General features: G+C 39.1%; 1 protein-coding gene and 3 long non-coding RNA genes across 4 annotated transcripts; all 4 read left to right on the forward strand.

The window, feature by feature from the left end:
• The first annotated feature begins 11,739 nt into the window (after window positions 1–11,739).
• On the forward strand, window positions 11,740–13,509 carry LOC110916490. The gene is made up of 2 exons (XR_002579801.2): window positions 11,740–12,036; window positions 12,772–13,509. It is a non-coding gene; the product is annotated as an uncharacterized LOC110916490 (long non-coding RNA).
• Window positions 13,510–16,047: 2,538 nt separating this feature from the next.
• Window positions 16,048–16,827, forward strand: LOC110919077. The gene has a single exon (XM_022163355.1). It carries the CDS (start codon window positions 16,048–16,050, stop codon window positions 16,825–16,827), a length of 780 nt encoding a protein of 259 aa, XP_022019047.1.
• Window positions 16,828–20,230: 3,403 nt separating this feature from the next.
• Window positions 20,231–21,541, forward strand: LOC110917793. The gene is made up of 2 exons (XR_002580856.2): window positions 20,231–20,369; window positions 21,244–21,541. It is a non-coding gene; the product is annotated as an uncharacterized LOC110917793 (long non-coding RNA).
• A 4,551-nt stretch (window positions 21,542–26,092) lies between these two features.
• LOC110917988 lies at window positions 26,093–27,519 on the forward strand. The gene is made up of 2 exons (XR_002580994.2): window positions 26,093–26,231; window positions 27,222–27,519. It is a non-coding gene; the product is annotated as an uncharacterized LOC110917988 (long non-coding RNA).
• The last annotated feature ends 249 nt before the right edge of the window (window positions 27,520–27,768 follow it).

Raw genomic sequence — 27,768 nt, forward strand, 5'->3', positions numbered from 1 at the left:
ACTTAAAAGGGTATTTAAGTGGGAACTCTCCATCCTTATTGTTTCATGGAAGCACACACTAAGTGTACTCGTGAAGGGTGCGGGGTACCCTAACTCACGCTCGCGCGCGTGGCGGGGGCGATGAGGCGCAATGTGGCGCTTTGATGGCGCACTTTGTATTTTTCACCACGTGCGCGTGGTGGAGCACAAGGGTTGCAAGGACCAGGTGGTTGGTGACGTGGCAGGCAGGCGCACGAGTACGAGGCGCATGACGTGGCAGTCAAACGCATCCGCGCGCGAGTACACGTGGCACGTCCGCGCATGGTTCATGACTAGCTGGCTTGCGCGCTGGCGCATGGACTGATGTGACGTGCGCGGCGCACCAGAGTGAGCCAATACGACGCGACTGTGTGGCGTGCTCATATAGGCTCACATGTGACGTGGCGCGCGTGCGCAGGCATGCATGGAATTGAGCCAAAATGGCGCACACGCGCATGAGTGTGCAAGACCGCACGCGCATGAGCCAGAAGGGCGCGCGCACACCAGTCTATCTTGCGCGCGCGCAGAAGCCTCCAGCAATCAATGCTTTGACTGAGAATTAAATGACGAATTAAAGTGCATTGAAGACGTTTAATGCAGTTTAATTCTCCCATTTAATTCTTTTTCAGATTCAACTTCAGACCTGCAGTATAAATAGGAGACACCTGCTGCAGAACAAGACACACCGAAACACACAACTCTACAATCTTCTCTCCCTACTGAATCATTTTCTTTTTCAAGTAGCAAGGTACACCTTCGGGTTGGAGTCAAGACCGACAGTGCAACTACTTTAGCTGTTGTATCCTGGAAACAAACGAGTTCTCCCGAGAGACTCAAAATTTGTTTTAAGGGATCCGTGTCTAACACGATTCTCAGCTGTGAACAGATTTCTGTTTGATTTTTCAGTTCTTGTTTTTCAATTTTTCAGTTGTAATTGTGTTGTACTTCAAATTTCATTATGTTATGTTTTAGTAATTCAAGTTAATAATAATTTTATTCTTTTTTGCACGAACGGCTTCCTACAATCTTAAAACAAATTTTAAAACACCGTTCGTGTAGAATCACAAACATATTCTGCTTTTGTCAAAACAGTTTCGGTTTCTTCTACTCCTTCTGCCTTTGAGTCCTAAAATCTCCTGTTGTAGTCTTCAAAGTTGGACTTAGAAGCTATACGGCTGGTTTTCGCACTCATAAACAATAATAAATTAGCGTGTTTATTATTTAGAAAACATAATTTTAACTTGTTTTCTTGGAACTTTTCAGAATGTTGCCTGAAAACGTAAACACCAGCAACACCAATGTTGTTGTCGGTACCCCTGCCAACACTGTCGGAGCGCCCACAGTGGCAAATCATGCTGAAAGACCCGAGAAGTTTTCGGGTCTCCACTTCAAGAGGTGGCAACAGAAGATGTTCTTCTACTTGACCACTATGAACCTTGCGAGGTTCTTGACTGAAACTGCTCCCTAACCTGTGGAAGGGGAGACCGACGCTCAAGCTCAGTGCGCGGTAGATTCATGGAAGCATTCAGATTTCATATGTCGAGGCTATGGACTCAACGGTCTCTCGGATGCCTTGTATAATGTGTACTACAATATCAAGACTTCCAAAGAATTATGGGAGTCTTTGGATAAAAAGTACAAAACGGAGGATGCGGGAACAAAGAAATTTTCAAATTATACTTCATGACATCCATGCTGAGGGAATGGTACTTTGCGAGACATTTCAAGTGGCAGCCATGATTGAGAAATTGCCTCCTTCGTGGGTAGAGTTTAAAAACTACCTAAAGCATAAGCGAAAGGAAATGTCGGTGCAGGAACTTATCATCCGTCTTCGTATAGAAGAGGACAACATGGTGGCCTAAAAAGTACTATTTTGCAAGCTTCGACTAAGGCAAACATGGTGGAAATTGGGGAGTCCTCGAAAGGCAATAAGGGAAAGGGTGGTAAAAACAACAACAAGGGGAAAGCAAAGGTTAACAACCTTGGACCAAAAAAGGGGGCTGTGAAAAAGAAGCTTGCGCCTTTCCAAGGTACTTGTTACAATTGTAACGAAACGGGGTACCGTGCTAACCAATGCAAGAAACCTAAGCGTGAGCGTGCGAATATGGTTGATAAGGATGGTATGCCTCTGATTGCAATGATAACCGAGGAAGCGGCTATGATTGAAGAAATCAACGCGATGGGTGAAAACCCAAAAGGGTGGTTCGTTGACACAGGTGCAACCCGCCATGTTTGTGGAGACAAAGCTCTTTTCTCTACATTCAAGGAAGCGTCGGGTGAAGAAAAGCTTTGTATGGGAAATAAAGCTACCGCAAGCATCAAAGGGGAAGGCATGTCCTCTTGAAGATGACCTCTGGCAAGGAGCTTACCATGACAAATGTGCTTTATGTTCCGGAGATACGGAAGAATCTTGTGTCGGGATGGATGCTCAACAAGTTTGGATTTCGTCTAGTGTTTGAATCGAACAACTTTGTTCTTTCTAGACGTGGAATGTTTGTTAGAAAAGGTTATGCCCTTAATGGTATGTTTAAAATGAATGTAATGGTTGTGAACCAAAACAAGAGTATGAATGAAATTTCTACTTCAACTTACATGATTGAGTCTTCTAATGTTTGGCATAGTAGACTAGGACATGTAAATTTTAATTCTTTACGATGTTTAATTAAATTAAATTTGATACCAACATTCCATATCGAGTCTGATCACAAATGCGAGACGTGTGTCGAATTCAAACTTAAGAGATCATCGTTTAAATCGGTTGAACGAATAACCGAACCCCTTGATTTAATTCATACCGATGTGTGTGATTTAAAAGCGGTTCCCACGCGTGGAGGAAATAAATACTTCATCATGTTTATTGATGATTGTACTAAATATTTCTACGTGTATTTACTTAAGAGTAAAGACAAAGTAATAGAGAAGTTTATCTTGTACAAAAACGAAGTTGAGAATCAACTTAAAAAGAAGATAAAAGCTGTAAGAAGTGATCGAGGAGGTGAATATGTTGCACCGTTTACAGATTTATGCACAAAAAGTGGCATTATACATGAGTGTACACCTCCTTATTCTCCACAATCTTGAAAAATAAGGACGAAACTCCATATGAGTTATGGAGAAAAAGGAAGCCTTCATACAAATACTTGAAAGTGTGGGGGGTGGCTAGCAAAGGTGATTGTACCACCTCCTAAGGCTCTTAGGATAGGACCCAAAACTCCTGATTGCAGTTTCATAGGATATGCACATCAAAGTAGTGCACATCTTTTTCTTGTACATGAGTCCAAGAATTCCGATGTACACAAACACACTATCATGGAGGATAATCCTAACATTGTCTCATATTTTGAAAATGTGTTTCCTATGTTAGGACAAACACATGCAACTTCATCGACAACGGCTGATGAAGCAGGTCCAAGTTCATCTACATGGTTAGATGAAGCAGGTCCAAGTTCATCTACGTGGATATATGAAAGACACGAACGACCCGAGGTCGAAGAGGGTGAGCTTAGACGAAGTAAAGGACAAAGGGTTGAAAAATCCTTTGTTCTAGATTTCATGAGCTATATGGTTGAGGGTGCCCAATACCTACCGCGAGGCAGTTACCTCCGCAGAAGGACCTCAATGGCAAGCAGCAATTAAGAATGAAACTGATTCTATATTGCAAAATCATACTTGGGAGTTAGTAGATCTTCCACCTGGTTGTAAACCACTTGGATATCGTTGGATATTCAAAAGGAAGATGAAAGCCGACGGAAGTATTGATAAATACAAGGCAAGGTTAGTAATCAAAGGATTTAGACAAAAGGAAGGTCTATACTACTTTGATACCTACTCGCCTGTGACGCGAATAACCTCTATACGATTGGTTCTCGCAATTGCGGCTCTAAGAAATTTGGAAGTTCACCAAATTGATGTAAAGACAGCATTTCTAAATGGCGATTTAGAAGAAGAAATGTACATGGAACAACCTGAGGGTTTTTCCGCCCCAGGAAAAGAGGGTAAAGTATGTAAATTGGTCAAGTCTTTGTATGGCTTGAAGCAAGCTCCAAAACAATGGCACCAAAAGTTTGATCATGTCATGATTGATAATGGTTTCAAAATAAATGAGTGCGACAAGTGTGTCTATTTTAAAGACACACCCAGGGGTTATGTGATTTTATGTCTTTATGTAGATGATATGCTTATCTTTGGGAGTGATGATAACATGATCAACTCAACGAAAGACATGTTGAAAGCGAGGTTTGACATGAAAGACATGGGTCTCGCGGATGTGATTCTTGGAGTAAAAATCAGTAGAACCCAAAATGGTCTTGTATTGAATCAATCTCACTACGTGGACAATATCCTTGGGAAATTCAATTCGGACGATACGAGTATAGCTCGAACTCCAATTGATAATACCCAACGACTAAGGAAGAATTGAGGCGAGAGTGTTGCTCAGTTAGAGTACTCAAGGATCATTGGTAGTCTCATGTACCTAATGACATCTACTAGACCCGACTTAGCATATGCTGTGAGCAAGCTAAGTAGATACACCAGTAATCCGAGCGCAGATCATTGGAAAGCTATCACAAGGGTGCTTAGATACACAAGATACACAAGAGACTATGGATTGCATTATACCCGTGATCCAGCAGTGATCGAAGGATACACTGACGCGAACTGGATATCGGATATAAAAGATCATAGATCGACAAGTGTATATGTGTTTACACTTGCGGGAACAGCTATAGTTTGGAAGTCTTCCAAGCAAACTGCTATAGCTATATCCACGATGGAATCCGAATTCGTTGCTTTAGATAAAAGTGGGGAAGAGGCGGAGTGGCTACGTCAATTTGTGGAAGATATTCCAAGATGGCCAAAGCCATTGACGGCGACCTGCATACATTGTGACAATCAATCAGCGCTTGTTTGAGCACAAAGTGCGATGTACAATGGCAGATCAAGGCACATTTGACGTAGACACAACACGGTACAACAACTTATCTCAACGGGTGTTATCTCAGTTGACTATGTTAGGTCAAAGCAGAACATTGCAGACCCGTTAACAAAAGGCTTAAGCAAAGATAAGGTGTATAAGTCGTCAAGAGGAATGGGACTAAAGCCCATAGAAGAAGGGAATATGAAGGAAACCAAACCTAGTTGACTGGAGATCCCAAGATCTAGGTTCAATAGGCAAACTTAATCATAAACCCAAAGGGAGTCATTGTGAGGGGTGCCCCAAAATTAATAAAGGGAGTTGTATACTTGCTAGTCCATTCCAATCAGTGACATGAAGGAAGGTTAAGCATGTTGAGGTTAAGGATTTTGTGTAAATCCAAAATTAACCATGATGCTTTTAATGATTCAGAGGAATCACCTATGTTAGAGAGAAGTGGGGTCGCTTCGAATGGATTTGTGGGGAGGCGCAAATCCTAGAGCTCTCGCAGAACCAGGAAAGTGTTCCATGACCATAAACAGACACAACCATGAGGACTTGACTCAACTAGGGAGAGTATTGTGTGAATGTATATTATCGCCTACATAAGTGGGGGATTGTTCAAAGACACCGCGTTTACAAAACCCTAGGAGGCTAAGTATGCTTCACAAAAGAAGGTTCAAAGGTTACACCTACCTATCTTGCAATACTCCACTGTTGAACGTGTATAGTTAAAACTTAATATATCGATTTCTATTCATGTGGGGGATTGCTGGAAATTTGTGAAAATAGTGTAACACCCCGAAAACGGGTTTAGTAATTAAACCTCGTTAATACAAAAGAGTGGGTAAAATACCGTTAGTGGTAAAATTTAACCGGTAAATATTAGGATTTAAATAATTAATCCTAATATTAAACAAAAAGTCAATAAAAGCTTTTAGGAAATAAAAGCTTAGAAGGCCCGAGTTAACGGGACCTAAATTAAACTTAGTCATAAATATTCCCGAACCCGCTAAGCTAACTAGGAATGCTTGACCCGATTAATAAAAGGGAATATGGATTGTAAATAAGTAGGTTATAATCAACTTAATAACTAACGAAACATGAAGGACCAAAGTTGGATAATTGGAAATAAGGTTTATTTACTAAAAACAAAAATAAAAACACACCACACCTAGTGTGTGCGTGTGTGAGGTCGACCAGGAGAAAGCTCAGGGAGCTCAAACCCTAACTTCCACAACTTGATCAAATTGAAGCCCAAATCAAGAGCCAAATCACTGCATGAACACAAATTCGTGATCACCTAATCATGGGGATTACAAGGTATGTTGAAATATATGATTTGGTGATACCTTGAGATTATGATGAACAATCATAATCGAAATTCTGGAATGAATCTTGAATCTATGAGTGTTATTGTGATTATATCTTGGTGTAGAAACAAACCCTAGTAGAAAAACTGATGAATTGTTGTCAAAACTAGGGAATTGGTAATTACCCTATATTGTGATAAGTGGGTTTTATGTTAACATGATGAACACTAGGAAATAGATTGTTGATCTAGTGTAAATTGACGATTTTGAAGTGAATTCAGAAATTATAGAAGTTAACCACTTTGTAAGATGGTTGATTTATGTGAAATTTGGGGTAAGAGATAAGCTAGAGACATGATAAATAAACATGTAAAATTCTGCCCTTAAGGTGTTCGTTGAAATGCCTCAAAGAAGGCTCGAAACTAGAATTTTGTAGTTAAAACACCTAGTTGTGATGTTTCGACTATTATGCAAAAAGTGATTAAAGAGAGTTCTAAATGTGTTAAACGCGATTAGAACTTTGGCTAAAACGGAGGTCTAAAGATAACGCCTACCGAGTAGTTAATGAGTGCTAAAACTAGTTGACAACTCGAAAATGCAAATTAGTATACTAATGGGCATTTGACTATTAAAAAGGTCAAACTGACCTATAATACGATAAATAGCAATTTTGATATGAAATACATAAGGTGGAATAATCGTATTAGAGTATGATTAAACTAACCACCTTGAAAACGATGATGATAGTTTGACGCGTCACAAGCTAGGTGGAAGCTTGGAGTGAAAGCGGGTCAAACAAGGCAAGCATGGAAGAAAGGCGTAGCTCGGATGCAAGGTAAGTGAAACTTACATAATTGTGTAGATTACTTGTTCATTCTATACGTTATAGATGCAATAATGCTAATATTGAAAATATGGATTTCCGACGTGATTGATACGAGTCGGAACATATAAAGATGATTAAAAACCATGTTTATGGCAAAAAGGGGATTTGGTAATGAAATCCGGGACGGGATGGATGTATGAATTAGAAGTCAAAAACCATGTTTTTGATTTAATAGGCAACGTTGGGCATATAGGCCGAACGGGTCAAATGGTGGTGATAACACTATTTGACAATATCGACTAATGCGATTGTCAAGTCTTGTGTTAACAGGAGCGATTAGCGATTCAGTTAATTTCGCCCACGTTAAGTGTGATGATAAAAGCAAGGTATAAATTGGGTCTATATGTTGACCCTAGCCAGGTACGTATGCATACGATTATAGTTAACTTACAAACTTGGTCAAATAAGTAATGAAAGCCCCTCGTAGTAAATGAGGGGCTAATGTCGACTAAAATGCCCTTGAAGGGTAAATTGAGCAAACAACTTATAAAGGTTGTTTAGGAACTTATCTTACGATCTTGTAACCTTTAGACGCGCATGAAAGTTGTAGACATAAACTTTCAAGAGTTAAATGCTTAAATTGTGTGTTGCCGCAAAAATAACACATCCGTAGAATTAAACTCGAAATAAATAGTCCATTTCGTTAAATCCACCACATTCATAGTTGTGGTGGAAGACTAGCTAATAACAAATTGGTGGAACTATGAGGTAGATGAGAAATGAGCACCGTCCGTGCTAAAATGGTCGTAAATACCCTTAACGGGTCAAAATAAGATTTTAAACGAAAACGGGTAAATAATTGTGTAGAAACCCGTGTTCATTACTTAATATGATTGACAATATTAGAATTTAAGGGTTCATGATGAATGGTGGTCAAACAAACATGTTTGTTTGATAATCACATAGTCGGGTCGAAAATTGTTGAAAAGATAATAAGCCGAAGGCTTAAAAGTCTCAATTTTATTTAATCCGGATGTCAGATCTTAACTCCATATAATGGAGAATTAAATTACAAACATGTGGGAAGAAACGGTAGGTCAAACGGATAAGCGGTTTGAAAGATACGAAAGATTTCGTGTCAAATTACGGCAAAATGGAAAGGTGGGATGCAGGTGCCACCGTAAATTACGGTGCCACCGTAATTTACGGTGGACCTGAAATGGTTTACGGTGAAACACTCCTGAATTACGATGGAAACAAATCAAAACAAGGACTACCGTAAATTACGGTGTCCACCGTAATTTACGGTGGACCCTGTACAAAATGTATTTTGATCAGTTTTGTTTCCCGGACTTGTTTAGATACGTTTTAAATCCCGTATGACTAAAGCATTTCATGTTTTTATGAAATGTAGGTACTTGTGGAAGCCGGAAGACGATCAAGCTCAACGATGAACCGAACACGATACAGTTACATGCTTCCGCACTTCGCCACGTTGTAAATTTTAAACAACGAACTTCGATCACGTTATGTAGAATAATTTATAATTTGTAAAAGTTTTAAATAAACCCGCATTTATATAATATGTGTGGTCCTAACTACACATCTAATTGTGGTATTTACATATAAAATAACTAGGGTGTTACAAGTTGGTATCAGAGCCTTGGTTTAAGAGATTCGAGTGTGATGGGGAGGAACCATGCTTGGACTTAAACCTTATGCTCTTGACAAAGAATAGTGTTCGGTTCGAGGCTTGATCGCAAATCCGGTGAGTACAAGTACGTGAATAGTTAGTATGCTAAAGTGTTGTAAACAACACATAGGGCTATCGTGTGATACGCGTTACCCCAATTAAAATGATTGAAATAGTTGACGCGTGTAGTAGAAAAAGCCTTGTATTATAATACGGGCGATTATTACGGTTGACGTTACTAACTTTTGTGAATGTTTTAAATTGAAGGACACTCGCGTTTGAAGACGACGAGAGTCAAACGAATTGTGGATATGATGATGGAATGGTCCGAAGTATGACAAGAGGAGCATACTCACCGAGGACTAAATCGCGTAATTACCGCGAACAAGGTTAATGGCAAAGAACGCCCGTCGGGGAAAACATTACCAGGTGCACATTTTAACTAATAGCATAAATAGTAATATGCAACAATAAGTAGGAACTTAAAAGTTGCATATGTAAAATTAAAAACTTGGAAAGACCTGAATAGAAAACCTATCCGGGATATTGTTTCCAAGATAGAGGTATTACTTACATAGGGCGTGATGTGAAAACTGTAAAAAGGCCATGCGTGTCATGTGTTAATCGCTTACTCTGGCCAAGTAAGTAGCGGCATATGTTACCATGAACTTCTTATGGCGGACACGTTTACATCCGATGTAGTAAGGGCAGGGTGAATGGGACTAATTAAAAAGTGCCCAAATGAATCAGATAAGCAAAATACTTGGTAACAATGTAAACGCACAACCAAGTGACGGGAGCGTATTACATTAGGATAATGAGCCCGAGTGAAGGGACAAACAAGCATGTAAAATGATTCAGACAAGTATTGGGAAAGAGTGTACTTACACTCGAACCCATAAAACATCAAGTATTGGGAGGGAGTGTACTTACACTCGAACCCAGAAAACATCAAGTATTGGGAGGGAGTGTACTTACACTCGAACCCAGAAAACATCAAGTATTGGGAGGGAGTGTACTTACACTCGAACCCAGAAAACATCAAGTATTGGGAGGGAGTGTACTTACACTCGAACCCAGAAAACATCAAGTATTGGGAGGTAGTGTATTTACACTCGAACCCAGAAAACATCAAGCATGTAAAACGATTTAGACAAATATTGGGAGGGAGTGATACTTACACTCGAACCCGGAGAATGTAAACATGTAGGATGAGTTAGATATGCATTGGGAGGGGGTGTACTTACACTCGAACCCGGAAAATGCAAACATGTAAGATGATGTAGACATGTATTGGGAAGGGGCGTACTTACACTCGAACCCGGAAAATGCAAACATGTAAGATGATGTAGACATGTATTGGGAGGGGGTGTACTTACACTCGAACCCGGAAAATGCAAACATGTAAAGTGATGTAGATATGCATTGGGAGGTGGTGTACTTACACTCGAACCCGAAGAATACAAATAAGACTCTTAACAGGCCGATTTTGTAAAACGCCAAATTTGAGAACGAAGTAGGAATATAAAAGTGAAACGAAGTCATAATACATACCGTAAGGGTTGCAATAATAACGACTTCGGTAAAACACCCAGTTGGTGGGTAAGGATTTAAACACATGCGTAGACTGAGAAACAGGAACACGAAATAGAAAGTCAAAAGACTCGGAATATGAGTCATGACTAAAAGATGATAAGAATCTTCGCAAATATAAATTTAGGTAATTGCGTTCAACCATTTCAAAGTTGGACGGGTCAAATAAAGAACGAAGTCTGACATTCATAGGTGATGAAAATTCACCTAAAATGAGTCAAACGAGTCAATTAAGGAAAAATGGAGGGGCCAAAATGACCGACGGGTCATGAACTAAAGCAAAGGGATCATAAGAGCCTCGTCTTAAAGAGACGAAAGCTTAAGAAAATAGCCTACGAGGTTAGGTGAAAGAACCTACGGGTCAATAGCGTAAGGTGAGGGAACTTGTTACGATCCCTCGCGTAAAACGAGAACGAAAAACAATAAATTAGGGGTTGTCAATTCCCTTGACATGAGTAATTGACATAGTTAAGAGAAAAACGTTATACTAAAATTCAGATTTAGTAAGAAATAATATTTTTATAAATATAAATTCTGACAGGAATTTGAATAGTAATCATAAAGGGTTCAAGTCTTGACGCTGATAGGCGCAAGACGATATATTCGAAAACTGATCTTTTTGAAAATGAAAGGTTGATATAAATTAAACATGCGTGACACGATCACGGTCAAGAAATGTAATGTGAAGTGGAATCACATTATAACCAAGCGAGCGGTAAAGGTCATTTAAGTAATCTGGTTGCTTGTAAGCGGTAGATTCGGTATAACTAAACCGAATAAATGAATTCTGAAAACAGAAGAAATTGTTGCTAAAAGTGAAAGACTTCACTAAAGACCTTTAAACGGGTCAAGGTAACGGATTCACCAAGAGTTCGATAATATCTAAAAGCGATGGAAATCGCTAAGTTAACTAAACAAGTAAAAATAACGGAATTACGTTATTTCAAGTCACATTATGTCGTATCAGGTACGTAGAGGTTCTGTAACCAGAAAGACATTACCATAATTTTTCTGGTAATACTAACAATTGGTTAGAGTATGAGTAATGCTTAAGAAATTACTCAAGTCAAAACGCATTGAGTTTAGAACACAATGAACTATGTAAGAAAAGGTTTCGAGGACCAAACCTCTTTAAGGGGGGTAGACTTGTAACACCCCGAAAACGGGTTTAGTAATTAAACCTCGTTAATACAAAAGAGTGGGTAAAATACCGTTAGTGGTAAAATTTAACCGGTAAATATTAGGATTTAAATAATTAATCCTAATATTAAACAAAAAGTCAATAAAAGCTTTTAGGAAATAAAAGCTTAGAAGGCCCGAGTTAACGGGACCTAAATTAAACTTAGTCATAAATATTCTCGAACCCGCTAAGCTAACTAGGAATGCTTGACCCGGTTAATAAAAGGGAATATGGATTGTAAATAAGTAGGTTATAATCAACTTAATAACTAACGAAACATGAAGGACCAAAGTTGGATAATTGGAAATAAGGTTTATTTACTAAAAACAAAAATAAAAACACACCACACCTAGTGTGTGCGTGTGTGAGGTCGACCAGGAGAAAGCTCAGGGAGCTCAAACCCTAACTTCCACAACTTGATCAAATTGAAGCCCAAATCAAGAGCCAAATCACTGCATGAACACAAATTCGTGATCACCTAATCATGGGGATTACAAGGTATGTTGAAATATATGATTTGGTGATACCTTGAGATTATGATGAACAATCATAATCGAAATTCTGGAATGAATCTTGAATCTATGAGTGTTATTGTGATTATATCTTGGTGTAGAAACAAACCCTAGTAGAAAAATTGATGAATTGTTGTCAAAACTAGGGAATTGGTAATTACCCTATATTGTGATAAGTGGGTTTTATGTTAACATGATGAACACTAGGAAATAGATTGTTGATCTAGTGTAAATTGACGATTTTGAAGTGAATTCAGAAATTATAGAAGTTAACCACTTTGTAAGATGGTTGATTTATGTGAAATTTGGGGTAAGAGATAAGCTAGAGACATGATAAATAAACATGTAAAATTCTGCCCTTAAGGTGTTCGTTGAAATGCCTCAAAGAAGGCTCGAAACTAGAATTTTGTAGTTAAAACACCTAGTTGTGATGTTTCGACTATTATGCAAAAAGTGATTAAAGAGAGTTCTAAATGTGTTAAACGCGATTAGAACTTTGGCTAAAACGGAGGTAAAGATAACGCCTACCGAGTAGTTAATGAGTGCTAAAACTAGTTGACAACTCGAAAATGCAAATTAGTATACTAATGGGCATTTGACTATTAAAAAGGTCAAACTGACCTATAATACGATAAATAGCAATTTTGATATGAAATACATAAGGTGGAATAATCGTATTAGAGTATGATTAAACTAACCACCTTGAAAACGATGATGATAGTTTGACGCGTCACAAGCTAGGTGGAAGCTTGGAGTGAAAGCGGGTCAAACAAGGCAAGCATGGAAGAAAGGCGTAGCTCGGATGCAAGGTAAGTGAAACTTACATAATTGTGTAGATTACTTGTTCATTCTATACGTTATAGATGCAATAATGCTAATATTGAAAATATGGATTTCCGACGTGATTGATACGAGTCGGAACATATAAAGATGATTAAAAACCATGTTTATGGCAAAAAGGGGATTTGGTAATGAAATCCGGGACGGGATGGATGTATGAATTAGAAGTCAAAAACCATGTTTTTGATTTAATAGGCAACGTTGGGCATATAGGCCGAACGGGTCAAATGGTGGTGATAACACTATTTGACAATATCGACTAATGCGATTGTCAAGTCTTGTGTTAACAGGAGCGATTAGCGATTCAGTTAATTTCGCCCACGTTAAGTGTGATGATAAAAGCAAGGTATAAATTGGGTCTATATGTTGACCCTAGCCAGGTACGTATGCATACGATTATAGTTAACATACAAACTTGGTCAAATAAGTAATGAAAGCCCCTCGTAGTAAATGAGGGGCTAATGTCGACTAAAATGCCCTTGAAGGGTAAATTGAGCAAACAACTTATAAAGGTTGTTTAGGAACTTATCTTACGATCTTGTAACCTTTAGACGCGCATGAAAGTTGTAGACATAAACTTTCAAGAGTTAAATGCTTAAATTGTGTGTTGCCGCAAAAATAACACATCCGTAGAATTAAACTCGAAATAAATAGTCCATTTCGTTAAATCCACCACATTCATAGTTGTGGTGGAAGACTAGCTAATAACAAATTGGTGGAACTATGAGGTACATGAGAAATGAGCACCGTCCGTGCTAAAATGGTCGTAAATACCCTTAACGGGTCAAAATAAGATTTTAAACGAAAACGGGTAAATAATTGTGTAGAAACCCGTGTTCAGTACTTAATATGATTGACAATATTAGAATTTAAGGGTTCATGATGAATGGTGGTCAAACAAACATGTTTGTTTGATAATCACATAGTCGGGTCGAAAATTGTTGAAAAGATAATAAGCCGAAGGCTTAAAAGTCTCAATTTTATTTAATCCGGATGTCAGATCTTAACTCCATATAATGGAGAATTAAATTACAAACATGTGGGAAGAAACGGTAGGTCAAACGGATAAGCGGTTTGAAAGATACGAAAGATTTCGTGTCAAATTACGGCAAAATGGAAAGGTGGGATTACGGTGCCACCGTAAATTACGGTGCCACCGTAATTTACGGTGGACCTGAAATGGTTTACGGTGAAACACTCCTGAATTACGATGGAAACAAATCAAAACAAGGACTACCGTAAATTACGGTGTCCACCGTAATTTACGGTGGACCCTGTACAAAATGTATTTTGATCAGTTTTGTTTCCCGGACTTGTTTAGATACGTTTTAAATCCCGTATGACTAAAGCATTTCATGTTTTTATGAAATGTAGGTACTTGTGGAAGCCGGAAGACGATCAAGCTCAACGATGAACCGAACACGATACAGTTACATGCTTCCGCACTTCGCCACGTTGTAAATTTTAAACAACGAACTTCGATCACGTTATGTAGAATAATTTATAATTTGTAAAAGTTTTAAATAAACCCGCATTTATATAATATGTGTGGTCCTAACTACACATCTAATTGTGGTATTTACATATAAAATAACTAGGGTGTTACAAATAGCGTTTTTCACAAATATAGGAAAATGATTTTTTCCTATTTTGGACTAGAAATAAATATAAGAAAATGAGCGGGTTTTATATATTTATTTGTGGGTTTATGTTCTATGTTGGAAGAGCTTCGCAACGAACTAAACCACGTCTTAAACGGAACTAAGATAAATGAGATATCGATGCTCAAAGTTTGGTCTTTGAAACATTGAATGCTGAAAAAAGTGGGAAAGTGGCACCTTGTCCCACATAGGAGGAGAGATGAAACTTAAAAGGTTATTTAAGTGGGAACTCTTCATCCTTATTGTTTCATTGAAGCACACACTAAGTGTACTCGCGAAGGGTGCGGAGCACCCTAACTCGCACACGCGCGCGTGGCGTGGGCGATGAGGCGCATTGTGGCGCTTTGATGGCGCAATTTTCACTTCGCACGCTCGCATCGCCGTGACCCGCTTGAGATCCGCCTTTGTATTTTTGACCACGTGCGCGTGGTGGAGTACAAGGGTTGCAAGGAACAGGTGGTTGGTGATGTGGCATGCAGGCACACGAGTACGAGGCGCATGGCGTGGCAGTCAAACGCATCCGCGCGCGAGTACACGTGGCACGTCCACGCATGGTTGATGTATGCAAAATGTAACATATAAATTACATCAAATGAGGCATAAAACTAACCCTTTTTTTAGTACTAATGTTGAAAAAAGTGTGTTTTTATCTTCCTTTTAAATTTACAGGACCAAATGAGCTTAAAAGAGTAAAAGGAACAAATATACAGCCAAAACCAACATAAATACAAAGAAAAGGAATAAACGTGACATGCCCGACCCCTCGGCAGCATCTCCAAAGCAAAAACAAGTCAACAGAAGACTGACCACGGGGTCGTGCCCACTGGACACGGGGGCGTGGTCAGGAGCCTGCAGAAAAGACAAAGCTGTAGAAGATTCTACGCCAACCACGGGGGCGTGCCCAGCTCGACACGGGGTGTGGTCAACGCTAAGATAAGCAGAATCTTACAAAATCTTGATAGTACAGATACGATTCTAACCCCAGGGTCGTGCCCACTGGACACGGGGCCGTGTGGGGCCCTCTGCTGACAAATGCATTTAATGAAGGAAGAGAAAAGGCTGGCCACGGGGGCGTGCCCACTGGAAACGGGGCCGTGGCCAGGGCTCTGTGCAGGCTATAAATAGGGATGCTTGGCTCACTTCAAAGGCATCCCTTGGCAAACCACTACTCTCTCACTTTGCTACCACTCCACCACCACTACACCACCAACACCCACCACCATCATCCTATTAGCCGAGATTTGTGCCCAAGATTTTGGTTACCATATATTAGTGATTGTATTATATTTATGTATTGATTTGTGTTGCCATATTTAGTGCTAGGGTTAATCCCTATATAAAGGGATCATTGTAATTGTTTTCATTGATTCAGAAATACAATCGATACACACTTTTATGGTATAAGAGCACTAGGTTCTGATTACCTTCTTCCCTTTCTTTGTTTTCTGCTGTTTCGACAGCTTTCTTTCCTTTTTTTTCATAAACCCTAGCAACCTATGACAGACGACGGCAGAAAAGAGGAACTCCAGTCCTCTTCCGATAAAACAGCCAAGAACCTGCACCCTGCATATTCTGTCACAAACGTTCAATCCAAGATACGTACCCTTGATGGTACTAAGGTCACGTATACCTCTTGGGTTAAATTATTTCGCCTTCATGCGGTCGCCTATCAAGTGCTTGATCACATTGATAATACCTCACCACCGATTGAAACCGCACCCGAGTATCAGTCCTGGAAAGAACTTGACGCTTTGGTTCTTCAATGGATACTCAACACTGTTTCTGATAACCTACTGCCCCGGGTCATGGATAACACAACTACTGCTCGTCAGGCCTGGCTAAAACTGGAGAAGATATACCTCAGTAATAAGAAGGCAAGGGCTGGAGCACTTGAAACTAAATTCTGCAATCTGACTTTGGCTTCCTGTTCGAACCTGGATGAATACTGTGAACGCCTTAAAGATCTTGCAAATCAGTTAGAAGATGTGGACCACCCGGTTACTGAAGAACGGTTGGTGCTCCAGCTTGTTTGGGGGCTGCCCGCGGAGTATGACACGACCGCCGCCCTTATCAATGCCAACAATGCTGATTGGGATCTGGCTAGAAGTATGTTGGAGGATGAAGTTATTAGACAAGAAGCTCGTCAAAAGAACACCCATTCTGTCCATGTTGCCACCGCCCCACAACAACAGCCGTCCCAACCCTACAACCCTTCGACTGGCTCTCAAATCTACAACCCATCACCACAGCCGTATTCTAATTGTCCTCGTGGCTGAGGACGTGGCCGGGGACGGGGAAATCGTGGACGCGGCTCTGGCCGTGGAAACACCACCTCGTCACCAGGTTGGGCCCCTACTAATATTTCCTACCCACAATGGGCTTGGTGGAACACTCCACCTTCCCCATACCCAACCCAACCCACACTTCAGCCCACTAACCCATATTCTCAGCCCACAACCCAAACACCAGCAGCCCTTTACACACCAGCCCAACAGCCAAATCTGACCCAACCTACTTACAGCCCAATCCAATACCCTTTGGCCCCTTACCCACCCGGTTTCACACCTCAGGCCCATTATACTACCAACCAGCCCACAGCCTTTAATCCCTTGTGCCCATCAGATTTGAATGCAGCTTTCTCCACAATGCAGCCCAACTATGACCCGAACAAAATCATGGATACTGGAGCATCCTCACACTCCACTGATGAACAAGGTATGATCAAAATCCCTAACTCTTTTCCTATTTGCAGTAAAATATTGGTCGGTAATGGCGCGTCCTTGCCCATTCAAGGGTCTGGAACAGGCTATTTAACCTTACCCAACCGTACCTACATCCTACCCAATATCCTTTACTGCCCTCAAATTATTAAAAAGCTAATCTCTGTTAGACGATTTACTCGTGATAACAATGTTTCCATTGAATTTGACCCCTTTGGTTTTTCTTTGAAGGACCTTAAAACTGGGCGTCTACTTTCCCGCCACAATAGCACCGGGGACCTCTATCCAGTCACACCACCAGAACTGCTACCACAAGCTGCCTTTATTACTTCCACATCTCTTCCATGGCATGATCGTTTGGGCCACCCCGGCGCTCAAGTCTTGGATGTCCTTAGTCGTCATTTTCCTTTTTATTTTTCTTGTAATAAGACCAAATTATCTAATATTTGTCACTCTTGTCAGCTTTCTAATAGCAAACGTTTACCGTTTTATGCATCAAATTCTTTTACTTTTTCCCCTTTTGATATAATTCATTGTGATCTTTGGACTTCCCCTGTGTTAAGCCAATCCGGTTATAAATACTATATGGTTTTGATTAACAATTTTTCACATTTTATCTGGGTGTACCCATTAAAATTTAAATCTGAAACTTTTTCTACATTCATTAAGTTTCACCGCCTAATTGCCACCCAATTTAACAGACAAATCAAAACCTTCCAATGTGACCTTGGTGGTGAATTTGACAACAACGCCTTTAAAACCTTTGCCAACCAACACGGTCTGTTGTTTCGTTTCTCCTGTCCTCAAACCTCTTCCCAAAACGGCCATGCCGAGCGTATGATCCGTCGTCTAAACGACATCATTCGCGCTCTCCTTATCCATTCCCACCTACCTCCCAGTTTTTGGGTCGAAGCTCTTCACACCGCAGCCTATCTCCATAATATTCTTCCAACCAAACGACTTAAATTTTACACTCCCACCTATGCCCTCTACCTCCGCCACCCTACATATGACCACCTTAGGGTGTTCGGATGCGCCTGCTATCCGAACACGTCCGTGACCCAACCTCACAAACTTCATCAATGGTCCGTCCGGTGCATATTCCTTGGTTACCCACCAGATTTTCGTGGGTACCGTTGCTTTGACCCCACAACCGGGAAGGTTTCCATCTCCCGGCATGTTACCTTCGATGAAACCGTTTTCCCCTATACCATTCCTACACCCTCAACCTCCTATAATTTCCTAGATGACTCTCCTCCTCCCGGATTCACCTTTTCCCGTCCTTTGGGCCCCACAAGCCCACGGTCACCTCCAAACAATGACCCTCGGCCCACTACCACATCACCTTTTCCTTATACCTACACACGCCACCCAAGACCAACCCAACCACCACCTGTAACCACCACCATCCCTACGGCCCAAACACCCACTACCAATACACCAACCCCACCACAACCCCCCACTACCTTTGCCCCAACGACCTCTGCCCCACCATCCCAGCAGCCCACGGCTGTCTCACAACCATCGGCCCACCCACCACCCTCTCACCCGATGGCCACTAGATCAAAAACCGGTAGCCTAAAGCCACCCTTCTATTCCCTTAACACCAATAACCTATCTCCCGTCCCTAAAAACTACCAACAGGCCTTCGCCGACCCGAACTGGCTGCGCGGCATGCAGGCTGAATTTACTGCTTTACAGGAAAATGAGACGTGGGATTTGGTCCCTCGGCCAGTTGATAGACATGTCATTAGATGTATGTGGCTCTTTCGCCACAAGTTTAAATCAGATGGCTCGCTGGAGAGGTATAAAGCGAGATTAGTTGTTAATGGGAAATCTCAAACCGTGGGCATTGCCTGTGAGGACACTTTTAGTCCGGTTGTAAAACCTGCCACGATTCGCACTATGTTATCTCTTGCTGTTTCTAAATCATGGCCCATCCATCAGTTGGATGTCAAGAACGCCTTTTTACATGGCCACCTTAACGAAACTGTTTTTATGCATCAGCCACCTGGGTTCGTTGATCAGAGATTTCCAGGTTTTGTTTGCAGATTAAAGAAATCTTTATATGGGCTTAAACAGGCACCACGTGCTTGGTACACACGTTTTGCAAACTATATCTTATCACACGGGTTTAAGAGTAGCGCGTGTGACAACTCTCTTTTTATATACAGTAGCGGCCATGATATTGCGTATCTTTTGTTATACCTTGATGATATTCTCCTCACCGCATCCTCTGACACGTTACTACACCACATCATAAAGACACTCTCACGCGAGTTTGCTATGTCTGACCTGGGTCAATTACCTCACTTCTTGGGCATTAGGGTCACACGCCACTCGAATGGCTTATTTTTGGATCAGACACAGTATGCCAAGGACATTCTCTCTCGGGCCAACATGACATCTTGTAAGCCTTGTGCCACTCCGGTTGATCTCTCTTCTAAATTAAGTGCTACGGATGGTCCTCTGTTTCATGATCCCACTCTTTACCGCAGTCTCGCAGGTGCCCTTCAGTACCTCACTTTTACCCGTCCGGACATATCTTATGCAGTACAACAGCTCTGTTTATTTATGCATGAGCCTTATGATCCCCATTATGCTTTCATGAAGCGGATTCTTCGATACACTCAGGGGACTTTGGACTTTGGCATTCGCATGATAAAATCCACTACACACTCCTTGGTTGCCTACTCTGATGCTGACTAGGGCGGGTGCCCAGATTCCCGTCGATCTACGAGTGGCTATTGTGTAACACCCCAAAAATGACCGTTAGACATAAAGCTAAATTTATTAAAGGTTTAACCATGTAAATGTAAATGTTTCAAATACTAGTAGGATAATGAGAAAAGCCTAAAGTATACTCTCTTTCAAAGTGGAGGGTTTAATGTGTAAGTAGAGAATTAAAGGGTTTTTATAATAAACAAAAATGGAAAAAAATGAGAAAACACCCATTTTTGGGTACTGGGGATCGATCAAAGCAGGGAACCAAGGGTGAAACCCTTGTTCACCAAATTCAACCAAATTGGGTAGAAAATTAGAAGATAATCAACTGCATGAACTCGAATCTACACCTATCTAAGCTCGATTTTGAAAAGGTAAGTTCAATTTCTTGAAAATCATGACTTGTAGGAAGTGGGTTATGACCCCAATCTCGAATTGATACAAGTAATTGTGTAGATTGGAGTTAGGTCTTTGCTATAGAACAAGAATCATGTGTATTCATGCGTGAATTCGATCATTTGAAAAGCTAATTGCATAACCCATTTGATATGAATTATTAGAGGTGTAGAATGATGGAAAAATTAGTAGTAATCATGTGTAAATTTGATATACGATGATGTAGTAGTACTTGAATCTTAAACAAAAATTATGTAGGACAAGAGAATATTATGAACTTGATTGTTGTTGATAAATATTGAAATGAACTAGTAGGAATTATGCTTTGAAAGTTTGTACTTAATGTCCCACAAACGCGAAACCCGCCAAGTGTTTGATGAAATGCTTGAAAGAATAAATATGTGTAATTTGCGAGATAATGGAATGAAATATTGGGATACTAAATAAAAGAATGAATGTGTATGCTTAACTCTCAATGAGAGTGTTTATGCCAAACCCACTTAAACGGGTCGAATGTGTATGCTTAACTCTCTATGAGAGTGTTTATGCCAAACCCACTTAAACGGGTCGAATGTGTATGCTTAACTCTCTATGAGAGTGTTTATGCCAAACCCACTTAAACGGGTCGAATGTGTATGCTTAACTCTCAATGAGAGTGTTTATGCCAAACCCACTTAAACGGGTCGAATGTGTATGCTTAACTCTCTATGAGAGTGTTTATGCCAAACCCAATTATTTGGGTAGTCGTATGCGTAAAAGAATGAAAGTTCTTGTATGTATGAAGTTAAAACGAAAGAATTATGATTTAACTAGTGTGATAACTAACCTTTTAAAATTTGGTTGTTAATGTAGGTAAAACTCCACTTTAGGCGAATTGGAGATATGGAGCGAGCACGTGTCCATGCTTTATTATACCAAGCGCTTCCGCTAGATATATGCACACTTTTTGGGTCCATGTCTTGTTAATTTGTTTAATCTTGTTAGAAGTCATACACTTAAAAACTTGTTGTCTTCGTTTTGGGAAGTTTAAAGTTAATTGGGTCGTAGATTGTCGTTAGTTTAATAACTTAAAAACAGGGGACATGCTCGTTTTACGAACGGGTCATGCCCAATTTTGGTAAGGATTTCGTTATGTATTAAGTTTTTGGTATGTTGATGTCTTTAAATTATTATTATAAGTAGTTTATTTTATTACGGAAAAGCGGACCTTACAAGTTGGTATCAGAGCCTAGGTTTGAGGGATTCGAGCTTTTGACACGATGCTTGAACTCAAACCGACGGCTCATTCGAAGGTGTGCTCGCTCCAAGATCGCCAACGAGGTAACAATTTAAGTTCTTGATGAATGCAAGTATATGTAATGTGCTTGAGAAATAAAGTTAAGTTAAGTTAAGTATATGAAGGAATAATTACAGAGGGCGAAACGATGAATTCCAGGGGCTGTAGGGCTGGAACCGACCCGAAAAATGATTAAAAAGGCCTAAATCAAGTCTGCAGCGAATTCAGCAAATGGGAGGCCGTCGCCGACGGGATTCTGGCCGTCGCCGACGCCCCCCTATTTTGAGCCGACGCCTTATTCGACTGCTTACGGGAAGTGTGGCCGACGCCACTTTACAGGGCCCGTCGCCGACGGGGTCCTTGGGCGTCGCCGACGGGTTGTGTAAAGGCAATCTGCTGAAAAATTTTGTTTTTCACATTTAGAGTTACCGGGTTATCCGAAAGCCTATTTAATGATTATGTAGGGTCCATATAAGGCCTAATAGATGTATGTAACCACAATTAGTGGTTACGATGGAATGGATTCGAAAGAGTCGAAAGTGATGAATCAAATGACAAGATAAGAGTTATGAAATTTAAAAGATCAAAAATTGAAATGTAAGAATGTGAATTAAGTAAACGCAGACTAATGAACCATTATATAATGAAAGGCATGTAATGGTGTGAAAAAGAACGACACGAAATAAATGATGGAACGTAGAGAATTAGAAACTTGAAATGCATGATTACAAATGTTGTAATCAAAGGTCGAATTATGTGTTATATGGAAAGCTTGTGAATTATAATTTAAGTTCCCGTACTTCTCAGAAATGCCCGTTTTATGTTCTTGTCAAGTAATTAAAAGATATAATAAGTTATGTAGAGTTACGTAGACCATTAGCGATAAAGTAAAATTTAGAAAAGTCGAATGCAACGTATGGAATGGCATGAAATGGATGACGAATGTATAAAATAAAGTTGGAAACGTGTGATAATGAATAATGAAGGAAGTAAATGTAGACTAAAGTACTTGAATATGTGAAGGAGCCTGATTTGTTAATAAATGAACAAAAAAAAAAAATGAAAAAAAAAATGATGATGAATAATGGGATTAATGGTGAAAATAAATTGAAGAATGTGAGTTAGATGGAATTCGTATGAGAATTCGGATAAATGTATGCTTTGATCAGAATTATGCATTAGAGGTTAGTACCCCGTGTTTGGAATGGTGTGATACTTATGCGTATATAATGATTTGCTTTAGTATGATAAAGAGGCGAATATGTGCTAAAAGTGAATCATACGAGCTTATTAGTAAAGGATATGTTGAAATTATGTTATATAGTTGCTTCGAATGAAATTTGCTATTTGTAGAATCATGAAGCATTAGCCATTAGCATGTGAAAGTACGTGAAAGTGAATGCATATATGTGTATCGTTTGGGGGATTACGTAAATTGTATGTATGAAATGCGAGGAATATTAATATTACAGTCTATCATATTTAGATGATTACATGTTCAAAAGTTTGAAGTGTGTAAGCAAGACAGTTGACTATCTAAAAGTCAACAGTATAGGGATATCATGAAATGGTCATCAGACACAAATACTAAAGTAAAGAGTTAATGTATTATGTATTAAGTGATTTACGTGTTATGCTTAATGATAGATTAGTAGTATGGATTTGAAATGAGATAGCTATTAATAAATGTCTCGTTTATACGAAATTTGACTAACGAAGGTCAATTAACGTATGAATAGAAAGAAAATGAATAGTTGTACATATGCTCACATAAGCTAATAAAGTTACGAATGTAACAATATGCAAGGATGGAAATCTCGTCAGTTGATTCAAGTATGGATGGTAAACGGGGTAAGAGGAAGCAATGAGGCAAATATGAACCTGAACACTAAAGGTAAGTGATTTTGCAATCACTTCAAATATATCTACATGAAGGTGTATACATGTTTGCATATTCGAAATCAAAGTGAAATGTATAAATAAATTAGAAATGTTATGGTACGTTTTGTTGAAATTGTTGGCATAATGTTAAACCGATAAGACCTCATTATAAGGGTAAATCGGTCATAAATTTTAGTTGAGAAATTCTAAGACGGGAATGAAAACTTGGCAATGTTGATGAAAGGTATGGAAAGAATATTAGTCGGGATGTTAGCTAAAGACATTTTGTAAAAATGATTCGAATTGAAAGTAAGTACAACGCGTACAACAATACTTAGATACAATAAGTACTAAGTGTGATTAATTTTAAAATGTCAAATTGTAGAAGACAGTAAATCATAATTACTTACAATTGCTAGAAGTATTACGTAAGAAATGACATGGTAAAGGATACGACAGAAGAACGAAAGGTACAGATGAAAATGCTAGAATCTGAGAAATGAATTCAAACTGGTAAGAATGAAAGGTAAGTAATTAAAAGTTCGAATCCGTAAGTGAAGACGGATTGAACAAGTGAGAATAAAAAGTAAGTACCAAACGCAAATAAGTTATACGGGTCAAATGGCGATCGCCATTTGAACCCGGTATTTAATGTTCGGCTTGTCAAGTTTATTACTTATAGGTGAGCATAATGTATGGGCATGCATTGTCACAGTTTGGAAAACATTAACCATCGCAAAGTATAAATAACGAGTCAAGGATTTTGACCCGCGCCAGGTACGTATAAAAAGATTATATTTTTAATAAGAGCTTAGGGCTCGACTAGAGAATGATGTGTCAGAATAGGATAACTGATACCCATATGTAAGAATGTATTTTACAATTGGACTTCCGAAAAGTCAAACGAAATAAATGAAGTCCTTGCAATTATGCAAGTATAAGATACGAACGTGTACCTCGATGCAACCACAATAGGTAAGGGGGCGTTAGTCTGATCGTGAAAGGTCAAACTGTGAAAGTTGACGAAATAACCAATAAAATGAAAGGATAGTATGTAAGAAATGGAATGTAAGAAATGTTTTAGCATGTACGTAAGAAAATTGTGAAAGAGCCAATAGGCGAACAAATACCATGTAGGGTGCAATTATGAAAAGTTATGTGCTAACAATTTATTCATAGATAAATATAATGAAATTCTTCGTGAGATGATAGTAATGAAGCTAGTGGAAGGATGCTCACGAGTGGGAGCATATTTTATGAATGAATGAGACCAATTCTGGTACGGGAGGTACATATAAAGAAGCGGATCAATCCGGCACACGGATAACTGACTTATGCATTGAAGGCGAGGTTAGTAAAATGTTTAATTCTTGATTAATGATTAAGAATCTATAGATTTAATTGTAAGTATGAACAAAATGAATGGTAGAATAATTATGGTATGGTATACAAAGATCGACCTGTAATGGTCAGCGTGAGAAGGTATGAATGTCGTTAAGAGGGAGGTCTAAAGGCCTTAAATGAAAGTTTGAGCTGAATTGGTTAAACGCTCGTATGGTGCTCATACACAACATACCTAGTTGTATCATAAGTAGTTTACGCAAGGAGCTAATAATAAAGTGTGCAAAGGATTAAATTTGAGGCTAAAATCAAACTGTAATTAGTTCAAGCGACGGTAGTAACCGTAGAATGATGCTTTATACTCATATTAAGTATGAAAAAGTAATTAGGAAGTGGGTAGCTTTGTATTAGGACCACTAAGTCATGAAATGTTTATAGTATACGTAAGATGTTATGCTCAGCCCTCCTATGAACAAGAAAGTAATTAGAAGAACGTTATTAATGGGATAATAGGGTTTGCTCATGATTACAATAATGAATCATATCGTGCATGATTCGTGTGCAGAATGAAATAAATCGATTTATTTATATTAGTAAATGTATGAATACGTTATGCTTATTTAGAAAGATAGAAACAAGTCGTAAGCATAAGCTTGTACGACTAATAGTATACATTCTGAATAAACTTCAATGAACGAACTGCCAGTGATGATGTGTGCTAGGAACTAGCATTATAAAGTGAAAACGACACTAATAAGAGCTCTGGATCAGATTCTGACTTATATGTGATTATGAAAGTAATTTACTTGATTTAAGAACGGAGGGACAATGCGTACAAATACGTTTATGCAAGAATGAAACTCTGGCCAAGATCCCGAATGCATCTATGTTGTATTAAGAGTCGTGAATGAATAGATAAAAAGTAAGAGTAGAAGTGGTCTAGTTGGAATGAGAAAGGTTTCGGGGACGAAACCTCCTTTAAGGGGGGTAGACTTGTAACACCCCAAAAATGACCGTTAGACATAAAGCTAAATTTATTAAAGGTTTAACCATGTAAATGTAAATGTTTCAAATACTAGTAGGATAATGAGAAAAGCCTAAAGTATACTCTCTTTCAAAGTGGAGGGTTTAATGTGTAAGTAGAGAATTAAAGGGTTTTTATAATAAACAAAAATGGAAAAAAATGAGAAAACACCCATTTTTGGGTACTGGGGATCGATCAAAGCAGGGAACCAAGGGTGAAACCCTTGTTCACCAAATTCAACCAAATTGGGTAGAAAATTAGAAGATAATCAACTGCATGAACTCGAATCTACACCTATCTAAGCTCGATTTTGAAAAGGTAAGTTCAATTTCTTGAAAATCATGACTTGTAGGAAGTGGGTTATGACCCCAATCTCGAATTGATACAAGTAATTGTGTAGATTGGAGTTAGGTCTTTGCTATAGAACAAGAATCATGTGTATTCATGCGTGAATTCGATCATTTGAAAAGCTAATTGCATAACCCATTTGATATGAATTATTAGAGGTGTAGAATGATGGAAAAATTAGTAGTAATCATGTGTAAATTTGATATACGATGATGTAGTAGTACTTGAATCTTAAACAAAAATTATGTAGGACAAGAGAATATTATGAACTTGATTGTTGTTGATAAATATTGAAATGAACTAGTAGGAATTATGCTTTGAAAGTTTGTACTTAATGTCCCACAAACGCGAAACCCGCCAAGTGTTTGATGAAATGCTTGAAAGAATAAATATGTGTAATTTGCGAGATAATGGAATGAAATATTGGGATACTAAATAAAAGAATGAATGTGTATGCTTAACTCTCAATGAGAGTGTTTATGCCAAACCCACTTAAACGGGTCGAATGTGTATGCTTAACTCTCTATGAGAGTGTTTATGCCAAACCCACTTAAACGGGTCGAATGTGTATGCTTAACTCTCTATGAGAGTGTTTATGCCAAACCCACTTAAACGGGTCGAATGTGTATGCTTAACTCTCAATGAGAGTGTTTATGCCAAACCCACTTAAACGGGTCGAATGTGTATGCTTAACTCTCTATGAGAGTGTTTATGCCAAACCCACTTAAACGGGTCGAATGTGTATGCTTAACTCTCAATGAGAGTGTTTATGCCAAACCCACTTAAACGGGTCGAATGTGTATGCTTAACTCTCTATGAGAGTGTTTATGCCAAACCCAATTATTTGGGTAGTCGTATGCGTAAAAGAATGAAAGTTCTTGTATGTATGAAGTTAAAACGAAAGAATTATGATTTAACTAGTGTGATAACTAACCTTTTAAAATTTGGTTGTTAATGTAGGTAAAACTCCACTTTAGGCGAATTGGAGATATGGAGCGAGCACGTGTCCATGCTTTATTATACCAAGCGCTTCCGCTAGATATATGCACACTTTTTGGGTCTATGTCTTGTTAATTTGTTTAATCTTGTTAGAAGTCATACACTTAAAAACTTGTTGTCTTCGTTTTGGGAAGTTTAAAGTTAATTGGGTCGTAGATTGTCGTTAGTTTAATAACTTAAAAACAGGGGACATGCTCGTTTTACGAACGGGTCATGCCCAATTTTGGTAAGGATTTCGTTATGTATTAAGTTTTTGGTATGTTGATGTCTTTAAATTATTATTATAAGTAGTTTATTTTATTACGGAAAAGCGGACCTTACATATTGTGTGTTTCTTGGGAATAATTTGCTTTCTTGGTCCTCTAAGCGTCAACCTACAGTTTCACGTTCTAGCGCGGAGGCTAAATACCGCGGGGTTGCGAATGCAGTTGCTGAGGTCACTTGGTTACACAACTTACTGCTTGAGCTACATGTCCCTCTCATACGGGCTTCGGTCGTTTTTTGTGAT

This window comes from Helianthus annuus, chromosome 3, assembly GCF_002127325.2.
Source record: "Helianthus annuus cultivar XRQ/B chromosome 3, HanXRQr2.0-SUNRISE, whole genome shotgun sequence".
Lineage (NCBI taxonomy): Eukaryota > Viridiplantae > Streptophyta > Magnoliopsida > Asterales > Asteraceae > Helianthus > Helianthus annuus.